This window comes from Biomphalaria glabrata, chromosome 4, assembly GCF_947242115.1.
Source record: "Biomphalaria glabrata chromosome 4, xgBioGlab47.1, whole genome shotgun sequence".
In the NCBI taxonomy this organism is placed as follows: domain Eukaryota; kingdom Metazoa; phylum Mollusca; class Gastropoda; family Planorbidae; genus Biomphalaria; species Biomphalaria glabrata.
The window spans coordinates 46,303,729-46,315,378 of record NC_074714.1 but is presented as its reverse complement, the minus strand read 5'-3'; the positions used below and the strand labels follow the sequence as shown (position 1 = coordinate 46,315,378).

Below are 11,650 nucleotides of genomic sequence, written 5' to 3'. Positions count from 1 at the left end.
TTGCTTTGTACATGGCGTTGTTTTTTTTTTTTATTTGTAATATCACATAATGAATATTTTTTAAATATAAGGTACTTAAAATGTATATAGTGAGAATGTTTACAATAGGTGATTAAATAGAAACAAGCAAAAAGTAGAAGCAGAAAACTAAATGATATTAGAATGCGACAACACATGTACCGGAAGCTCAAAATTGGAACAAGTGAAATCTGCCCGTGTGGAGTGTCACCAGAGAATGCTGACCATGTCCTTCATGACAGCTCTCTTTACCAAGAGGCCCGTACAAGACACTGGCCCCAAAACACCCCAATACAAAGAAAACTATATGGAGAGCTCCCTGATTTGGAAACCACTGCGCAATTCATCTCATATATTGATCTAGTCATCTGAACACTCAAGCATAAAAATGAGAACGAAGAAGTCTAAATATATATATATATATATATATACAATATAGGATTTGGTTGACGGCAGCAATAGAATGTTTAGTTTTTAATGAATATTTATTTAAAGTGCAATGAAACTCACTTTGTTTTGCAATACAAATATTTGTAGTACTACTGTAGCTTTTTTTTCTTTTCTTTTTTTCTAAGTTTATTAAATTGTAAACTGGCTGGACAAAAAAATATTTGTAACTTTTTGTATTCTAAGCATAGGAAATGAGTTTATATATTGGTCATCTCATAGAAATGAGATGAATGTCCGGACATTAGGTATGGTCGGAACGATGTCGCCCCGACCGACGCCTTCGACATTGATGGGGTCACGGAGGTCACGCCCCGACAGCAGTTTCCCCCATCTCCATACAGCTGATATATCCAAGGGAACGGCAAGTGCACAAGGCAGCAGAGGTTTGAATTCATTCATTCTCCTAGCTGGGACGCCAGCCAAGGCTAATCGAGCCCTTCCAGCCCAAAGCTTACTTGTTTCGGCGCCAGTTACTCGTCTGTGCCACTTCTATTAATGAAAAGCAGTTCCGGCGGACTCCTATTTGAGCCACAAGTGAAGGGCAGGAAGATGGCTGGTTGTCATGGGCTTAGTTTCATAAGGTTGTTGTGTCTGGAAGTGGTAATGGAAATAAGCACTCAACTGCCTATAAAGTGAGTTATAGAAATGTTTGTACAATAGTACACATGTGTAGTCATGCTCATATTGATCAGTGACAGCACATAACCACAAGAAGAGTGTCAATGTCATTCTGAAAGGACAGCGTTAGTCATATGTAAAATGAAAATATAAAAAAAATAATAAGGAAATATTGAACTGAATTAGTGTATGTAGTCTATGTGTAGAACTGAATTAGTGTATGTAGTCTATGTGTAGAACTGAATTAGTGTATGTAGTCTATGTGTAGAACTGAATTAGTGTATGTAGTCTGTATGTATGGAGACAAATAAACCAAACACAACAAATAAATATGTAACCAATAAATACTTTATTATAGTTTATAGTCTGACATAAACAATGATTTCCCTTTAATACAAGTCTTTAATAAAAGAAATGAATGCAAATACAACCAAACAGTGGATACGTTTTGGAATACACTGATTCCGAAAAAAAATTGTAATAGATAGATATAAAACAATAGTTTGGTTCCTTCATACAAGCACACAAACACACACAAATGGCGAAACAATTGTTAGTTTCAATACCTGCTAGGTCATATCGGCATTTTGCTACCCCTATTTTAATGAAAAAAAAAAGTAGCTAAATAATTTTTGCTAAAAGTGAAAGTACCATTCAGTTTCACTTTGGTTAGAGACACTGCACAACATATTGTACCATAACCTCAAGCCAATCACGTTTGGTAGATATTTAAAAACACTTACTTGATCTATACAGACCTGCTCCATGACATTATCAGTAAGAAATAACATGAAATCTTCCAATTAACGATACAACTATGACATTCTTATAAAACTGACCAGGATATTTGGTGTTAGACAATGATTTAAAATTAGCATTTCTCAATCTGTTTTTTTTCCTCCTTATTTTAAAGAAAGAATCAACATCCTATTTTAAAACCCAAGAATTGCTAAAAAATAAGCACACCCTATCTTAATCTTAAGCCAAAGAATTGCTAAGAAAGAATCAACATCTTATCTAAAACCCAAGAATTGCTAAGAAATATCTTATCTAAGAATTGCTAAGATGACACAGAGGGTTAATTATTTAATCGAAAAAAAAAAATACTTCAGCAAAATTTTTTAAATATTTTTTTTTATTTAAAAATTTCAAAACTTAATTAGTCACTAATTATGTGCATGGTAAATGTTTTTGACTTAATCACCAACAATTTACTAACATGTGTTGGTTCAAATACAAGATTTTAGTTCATCAATATATTTTATCCCCCCCCTCTCTTTCCCCCATCTGGTTCACAATGTACCCCAATGAGACTGTAGGACTGTATCTGCCAATACCCCCACCCCACACCAAATTCATCTAAAAAATGTGAAACACAATTAAAATGTTGAAATTGGATATATGATAGAAAGAAAACGTGAAGGATCAAAAATTTGACAACAAAAAGATATAGGTCAGTGAATTGTCTCATGTAAAACCATGGTACATCCCATCTCCAACAGATACATGTCAGTGAACTTATTCAATGGTAACCATGGTAACTTCCATAATGGGGAAGAAAAAAAAAGATAAAGAATAGAAACAAATGTAGTGATCATTTCTAAATGATGTCCTATTTACAAATGCCCATATAGTCCTACTACAGAATGAGACAACACAAACCTATGGCTAATAGAACGATGAACACAAAGTTTTCTTTATAATTATCTAAACAATTTAATTATAATGAAATACACATTTTTTAGGGAGGACAAGAGGTTATGAAATAACAAAATAACAATTATGATTTTTGAAGATATTAATTATTAAAAACAGCTATTAGAACTAGTTTCAGATGGTTCATAGACATCATTCTATGCTATACAGCGTTATTAGATTCTACCGTTTCTCTTCTTTTACTGAATTTCCTCATCAAAGATGTTATTTTTTTAAAATCTTTCATAAGGCATGAGAACTTGTAACAGCCCAAACTAAACAGAAATACATCTGTCCTCATCTGAGAGTTAAGGATAAATAGCTTCATTCGAGAAGCGAGAAGAAGTTCAGCCCAATCATCATTAATAACAAAGAAAAAAAAAAGCTTCATAACCAATGTCTAATAATGTGGTAATGTTATGAAGTAAAATTACATATACAAAGACTACAAATAAAAAGCTCACACTCCTTAAACTGTGAACTGTACCGGCTTTGTCCTCATGGAATAGTCATTCATAGCACAATGTCAAAACACAAAAGTTTGAAACAGAAGCATGACAGAAATAAAAATAGAACCTTTTCTTTTCCAAACTTTAAAAAAAAAAAAAAAAAAAAAAAAAAGTGAGAATAAAATATAATGCTATGAAAATTATCAACAATCATGATTGTAACAATCTCAAGTCTCTTTTTTCTTCATAATACATAGATAAACTTTTGGTCACGTCAAACTGAAGTCAATCACAGAAGATGTTGAGACCAAAAATAAAATAACAAAACAAAAATACATTATTATCAAGAACAATTAAAAAATAAAAAAAAATTTATTTGACTGCAACTTAATAATTACACTAGAGCTCTGAGTTTAATATACAGCCAACATATAAGCAAAAGGTGCCTGGGTTCAAACCTATAATTATCTAAACGGGATATCAATAATGTTCCCACCAAAGAGCATGGTGATAACTGGGAACAGTTACCCAACACCCAAAACAAATGAACCTTGTTTGCACAATAACAACATTGCTAAACAGAGCAGTACAGATCTCTACAACTTGCAATGACTCTAACCTTATGGTACAAATATGAAATAAACCACAAATGTTTAAAGCCAACAAGTTGTTGAAATACAAATGGTGTAGACTAGACAAAGTATTTCAAAACGAGGGAGAAGGGCTGGGGTGTCTCATTATTAATCCATATGATTTAATCATAAGAAAAAAAAAAATTTTCTTCCACAAAGTCTATATCCATTCAACATAAAACCAATCCAACTGTCAATAAATAATATAAAGAAGAAAAAAAAAAGCTTTTTAAAGTGATATTAATGATTTGGACATTAATTTCACACTTGTGAATAAAGTTAAAAAAAAAAAAAAAAAACAAGCACATCACCTGCAATGCAATAAATAAATTCTGTAGTTAAAATAAAATCTGCATATGTTTACTAGCACTCACTGGTCAAAAACTAGACAAAACACTTACATTGATATAACACGAAACCGGTAAATATAAATAGAAATAAGGTTGAAACACAAAAATGTCCTTGTTCAATTCCAAGTCAATGAAAAGATATTTTTAAAAAAAGAAAAATATTGATATTGTTAAAAATATTTTCAATATTTACATGATGTTTTGTTGAGGGGGAAAAAGGCCGGAAAAAAAAAAACTGAAAGAAAGAGGCCAAGTGCAAAATTCAGGTGCCAGCAAAGATTAATATATATATATATGACAATATAAATACATGATAGAAACTATTTAAAAAAAACAAAACAAATAAAACAAAAACACAAAAATGTTAAACAAATTAATATTCCACTCCAGGGTGTGTCAATACTGTGAGCCAATGAGTATGTTTACATAAACATTTTTGCATTCCACCCAGTTTGTAGGAACTTATCCAATTTGATAAAGGCAATAAGTTAAAAAGCAAAAGGTAATTGCCATTTAGTGTAATTTGCCTGTCTGCTTCAAAAAAAGATAACTAACACAAATCAATAGCTTGTTTATATACACGTGCAGACTGTGAAATATAACTCTCCTGATGAACCTGGTACCAAGAAGTGACTTTCAACTGAAAACCATTAGAAATGAAATAACATGTTATCCCTAACATAAAAAATTGGGCGAATTCTTTTTGTAAATCCCCGTTTCTCAACACTTTTATATGGAAGCATGACTGACATTTATATATCAATCATATTCTTTTGAAGCCAAGAAAACAAATTAGGCTAGTTACAGTACTAGAAAAACATGTCTGCCTTAGAAATACTCTATTTATGATTATGCACACTGAACTCCTTAGGGTACTCCTCAGATAGGATTGCTTTATCAAAAGAAAATCTGTGACTAGCAGTCATCACTTCAGAGAATAAAAAAATGCTTTTCGTGTTTACAGTGTTCAAAGAAAAGTAAGTGAGTCCTTAAAGAAAAGAACAATACTGATATGTACATCACTGCTTTCTAAATGTCATATTAGTGAACATTAGGCAGCCATTTACAATTAAAAAGTAATGTCAAATGAGTTTCTGCTGGGGACTTGTGTCTTGGCTTTACTAGTAAAGCAGTAATGGTAATCACATCACATTAGAAAAGTGAAGTTCTGGCACTAATCTCTATAACAATGACTGCTATACATGTATTCCTCATTTTAATCTGTGAAGTATACTAGCTAAGAAATAGAGCCTGTGCTATAGCATTGACTATGTGAATAGATTCTGAAATAAGAATTTGGAATTTTAAAGAATAGAAGGTGTTTTTTTTAGCATAAGCTATTTATTACTCAAGTTTTTGTTTTCATCTATTCCTGTGTTGGAGACCAAATGGAAGCATTCTTTATAAAATACTTATACCGTACAACACATTTAAAGTATTGATAAGACATAGAGCAGAGCTGTAAGAAAAAAAACAACTAAGAAAAAAAAAAAGATGAAAGTTACAAAGTACTTTGTTTAATGTTCAGACATCAAATAAAACAAAAAGAGTATGGGGCCAAGGTACTAGTTTCAAACATTAAAAATTACTTCTCAGCGACAGAAATATACCGATACACAAAATAGAACAAAATGGAAGTTGTGTTTTAAATAAAGAAAACAATTCCCTGCATAATAATAATTCTAGCAATAAAACAACACACACTGAGAAGGAAAATGTACAAATAATAAAATTATATCCCCACAAATCAATTAGAAAAAAAAATATTTTTTTTTTAATGATGTATGGAGAAGCCAAAATAAATCTACATTTCTTGTTCTACCAGTAAGGTAGTTCAGTAATGAAATAATCATAAATATTTTTTAAAAAGGCATCACAAAGCTTATTATATAACCAAATGACACTTGATGAGGTTGCTATGAGTGTCAGTTTGGTTAGAACACTAAGACTTTACAGATGGACTATCAAACAATATCAAGATATACACACTAAAACAAAACAACTGGAACAACACAAATAGCTTTGCTGATAAAATACACTCTACAATTTAATTAGGTGGAGAGTTGGATTTTGCAAGTCTTATTGCTACTTTTATCAATTTTTATTCTGAAATGCTGAAGACTTGACACAATTTAAAAAAAAAAAATTAATAATTTTAAGAGATTCCCTGAAACCCTTCAATTTGTATAATTTGTACTAATTCTATAAATCACATTTTGCAGAACAAGGCTACAACTATAAATATTACCAAAATTATGCTTTGCGTTCTAAGGGTTAATAAATGTTTTGGACCTAAAATGATGTTAAACTTTAAAGTTATGACAGCAACATAATTAATGTTAATCATTATAAGTTGTTTTTTTGTTAATTTGAAACATTTTGTCAATTTGTTAAAGAACATAATTTTTCAATCTGTCTTTCTTACTAGTTTTAATATAGTACCTAGTAAATTTTTTTTTGCGAATTCAGTACCGGTATAAATTATATTGTTTTCCTACTTTTAATACTATTTAAAAAGATCTTTACTCATCAACAGTGTTTTTTTCAGAATATCACATAGGGGTGGGCACAGCATATAATATGGTTACTAGAACATTTTACAACTGACTATTGATATCATAAATGTTTGAATGTAAGTGAGAATTCCAAAGATCAATTCATTAGATTTATTATAAATCTTTTAAACTGTATTTGATTGAATTAATATACTAACTGGATAGACAATCAAAAGTGTACATCTATATACATGAAGCATAAAGAATCATAATATATAACAAACAGCAATGCTCTATTATTTAAAAAATCTCTCACACAAAAAAAGTCATATTCTTTCTACCATAAAAATAAAACAATTTTATTGTGTTTAACAAAATTCCCAAAACAGAAAAACAAAAAAATCAAAAAAAAAAAAAAAAAAAAAAAAAAAATATAAGTGGGCATATTATTTTCAACCAAATAGGTGAGATATCTTATCTTTCCATGAAACTAAAAAGGGAATTATTTCCCTTCTTTCACTTTATTCCATTTTTGAAGACTTTTGGTAAAGTTTTTGCAAACTGCCGGGATAGAACCAGGCTCACGTTGTCGAACAATACACCTCTGGATATAGTTGTAAGTGTTTTCAATAGTTTCAGGATACATCATATTGAACACCCAGTAGCTGGAATATAAGCTGGCAAAAGCAATAGTAAACTCTTCAAACTCTTGCACTATTGTATTTTCTGCAATAAGAAAAAACTCATCTGTGCGAAATATATTGCCACGAGCCACAAGCGTGGGGACAATTTTTCCCTGTGGTACAACTTCTTCATCTTCCCCAATCTCTAACACCATCTCTACAAAATTTTCACCAAAATGTAGCGGAAGTAAGCAAAGTGCTGTCACCATATCCCAATATTGCCTCAGGTTATCATTTTCCTGTTTCGCTTGCTCCCATCTGGCTAAAACTGGTGCTGCCCCTTTCTTCGTTCTGGCCATCTCAATGACGGCAGTGGCGTATCTTACGCAGAACTCTTGAATCTTTTGATCAATGTCAATCTTTGTAATGCGCTGGAACTCAATGAGAAGTTGCTTCCCCATAAAAAGGTTGGGGTATAAATTTTTCAGTTCAGGGATAGTTGGCATCTGTTTGGTAATAATTTTTCGTCTCTGCTCAAACGTTTTGTCCATATGCTCCAGAATTTGCTCTGGTGACTTTCCTGTGGATTTCACAGAAGGAGGAGAAAGTTTGGCCCTTTTCTCAGGTTCTTCGCCTTCTTCAAGATGTGAGCCAGAGTTGGGCTTACTTTCAGCCTTGCTTGCCGAGTTGCCAGTTGTGATCTGAGAAGTCTCTGTCAGAGCTGTGACTGTGTCATGATTCACATTGGATGCCTGAGCATCCATTGCCTCTGGGGCTGCTTTAGATGTATCACTGTTAATTGATGTCGTTTGATCGCAGGTAGAAAGTTTATCATCACAATCTTTTTTATTTTCCTGAGCTGATGAGCAATCCACAACCGATGAATTTTCTGTTGAGGCACCTTCAACACTAACTTTGCTTGCTGGGGTATCAGTCTCAACAGCTGACTGTTTTGTGGGACTGGTAACATCCATTTTGGGGGAAGAGTCAGAAGATGACACTTTGCAATCCTCTTTTACAGGGGTGACACTGTTGGAAATTTTTGTAACTGCTGTGTTTTCAGGAGCTGAATCTAAACTAGACTTTGACTCTGACCCATTTAGATCAGGTATGGCTGCTGCAACACTGTCTGCCTCTGAAGAAGCCTTGACAGGACTTTGCTGATCTGTGACTTCTGAGCCAGACATTTTGGCATGAGTACGTTTGGTAGCTTGAGGCACAACCACAGGAGTACTGACACTGCTGGCCATTGCTAATTGGTTTTAGCGTTCCTGTTGGGGGTTAAATTTCTGTGGAAGACATAATTCATAAGTATAAATAAATAATAAAAATGTATTTTAAGTTCTATAAAAAATATTTACATTTACAACTGAAATTATTAGACAAAAAAATACATACTTTATTTTTTTTTTAATTTTTAAAGAGCACTATCATTATTATATTTAAAAAAAAAAAAAACACACCTTAAAATTAACTTCAATGGACTACTTTTATTCTAATGATGATTTTAATTTGAAATCTAGGGCCTGATTATACTTTTGAAATTAAAAATGACTTCTGGTATGAAGTTTGTTTTAGTGTAATCATATCATGCTAGCTACTATGCACTGTAGGTTGCTGCAAAAGAAATAACATAACATACTACCAATTTAACTTGTATGAAAGTAGAGCTTATTCATCAAATGCTATATACCCAAAATAAATGTCAAGTCTAGTAGTAACACTTCCAAATGTAATAATGTATGTCTAAGCTCCAAAAAGTAATAGAAAGCATTACTAATGGGTCTCTGGGTACAGTCTGCAAAGAGCAGCAAAATGCATTACAAGACAGGTTCTAGACTGGAACCTACAGGGGGCGAGAAAGGCTGGGAGACCAAAGCAAACATGGTGGAGAAACAAAGATGACAGGATGAACATGGATCCAACTGAGAGTAATTGCCCAGAACAAAATCAGATGACAAGGTACTGAGATATTCTCTACCAAGAACTAAGTGTAGTTGTGTAGTTAGTAAAATCATGATATGAAAAATGATTTTTAAGTGTTAATGAGATTTTAGTTGTCAATATGACGATATCTAGGTATTTTCTCAAGCATTTAGAAGGAATAAAGACGTAGCATAGTTAATCCCCCTGATGCACCCTCTGGAATCTCGAGTTCCAGCATTATATCATCATCTGGCAAATAATTGGAAGGAATTCAAAATGTCATCTTCATATACAAATGCTGGGAGAAATTTCCACATTCTACGTAACTTGCTATGGTAGTCATTTTTCATACCCAATTCAGTGTCAGGAGATGCATTATACATCTACATTTCTACTCATTGCTATCATGGTCACTTTTTATACCCAATTCAGTTTCAGGTAATGATTAGATTTATCGATATGATCTTCTTTAGCTCTCGATAACATATTTATCTTGATTCTGCGCCATAATAACACTTAAATTCAACTATGTAAGCAAGTAGTGCTGGCCTACATTTTAAATCTAATTGAGACGGCTGGCTAGTTTTCTCAAGCTGCTGTAGACCTGTTCCACTATTGAGAATGAAAAGTAGGTGACATAAAAATATAATTAATGTAAATTAGCAATAACAATATGTAGCATATATATTTTTTAATTAATTTTTTCACCTCTTCTCATACTAATATTAAAATTATTAAGATTTGTATGACACATTAACTAATAACACACAAGTATCCAGTTTCATAATCTATTGTCTATATTAATTATTACATATTCATAACTTGTATAATTTTTCCACAACAGTTCAACCTAAATCCCTTTTTAACCATAGCATTATTCCCCTCCATTTTAATTTTGTATTTTCATTCAGCTTATTTTCTAAATAATATTAAATATTGTAATAATAGTCTCTAAGACTTAAGTTTAGAAATGTTTGTATTAATATTTAATAACATTTTTCTAAAACAACATTTAACTAGAATCATAGAATGCATATCTAGATTAAGCCTATAGCCTATACTATAGTCTAGTATAGATAAAGATCTATTTATATTCTAATAATAGTCTAATTTATAAAATTTCTTTGACAACATAAGAGTGCAGATCTCGATCAGTGGGACTGGCCTGGGTGTCTAGATCTAGATTTCTAGCTCTAGAGACTAGACCTAGATTAGATTTAGACTAGTAGATCTAGAATCTAGAGACAATAAATGATCCCTTCAAATCACTTGCATAGTGGGAAATTATTACAATGGCTTTTTAGTGGCTCATAGATCTTTTCGTCCTTTATTAAGTTTTTAAAAATGTACCAAAACAGTAGAAAATATGTGCCATTAACACAATGCACAATATGCATGCATTTACTTTAGACGAACTGAAAAACGCGACATGCGCATACACGTGAAGATCAAGTTGTGGCGACAGGCTGTGAAATGTGGTTGGAAAAATTAAGGGACCGGTTGTAAAAGGAAATGAAAATCGCTATTACGTTTTAAAATTACATAATCTAGAAGTCTAGAACTGTAATTAATTTAGAAAAGGCAGTAATGCAATATTTATATTAGCGAAAGTTTATTTCGGAATGTAGCAGTTACCTTGAAGCATAACAAGAAAGTTGAAATCGTGACAATATTTGCAACAAGTCGATGAATATCAATTATCAAACCGGATGTCAGTATGAAAACACCACAATTCTAAAGGGACCATTTATTGTTTAAAAGTAAACATTAAAAAAAAAAGGGGGGGGGGTTGAAGCACGCATATATGGCTTAATACATTTTATTAAACGTGTTTTGTAATATTAGTAAATATGAATCCTAATTCAATTAATTTACCCTTCAACATTTTATTATGGAGCTATCGTAAGAAACGCAACAGACTGTGTCTGGTAAGACTCTTGTATATAAAAACATAAAATATGCTTCCCTTAAAATTAATTTAATTTTAGACATCAAAGTATATGCTCCAATGTTCAGGCATTATTTTATGTTGGTATTGACATTACAATGCGCTGCACGCTTTACCATTTAATATACAGCTATCTTTTCCTTTGGAGGCACGGAGGCTGAGAGGTAAAGCGCTTGGCTACCCAACCGGGGATGCCGGGTGCGAATCCTGGTGAAGACTGGGATTTTTAATTTCGGGATCTTTGGGCGCCTCTGAGCCTACCCAGCTCTAATGGGCACCTGACATTAGTTGGGGAAAAATAAAGGCGATTGGTCGTTGACCTGGCCATATGACACCCTCGTTAACCGTAGGCCACAGAAACAGATGGCCTTTACATCATCTGCCCTATAGGCCACAAGGCCTGACAGTGGAATTATTTTTCTTTTTCCTTTACGTGGCATTAAAAA

The 11,650-nt window shown here is 32.4% G+C and overlaps 1 protein-coding gene across 1 annotated transcript; it reads right to left on the bottom strand.

Annotated features, from left to right (window-relative positions):
• Positions 1–1,416: 1,416 nt before the first annotated feature.
• LOC106055012 (uncharacterized) lies at positions 1,417–11,003 on the bottom strand. The gene is made up of 2 exons (XM_013211121.2): positions 10,892–11,003; positions 1,417–8,619 (listed from the first exon to the last, which is right to left on the bottom strand). The coding sequence occupies exon 2, from the start codon at positions 8,578–8,580 to the stop codon at positions 7,210–7,212; it is 1,371 nt and encodes a 456-aa protein (XP_013066575.2). The 5' UTR covers positions 8,581–8,619; positions 10,892–11,003; the 3' UTR covers positions 1,417–7,209.
• Between the last annotated feature and the right edge of the window lie 647 nt (positions 11,004–11,650).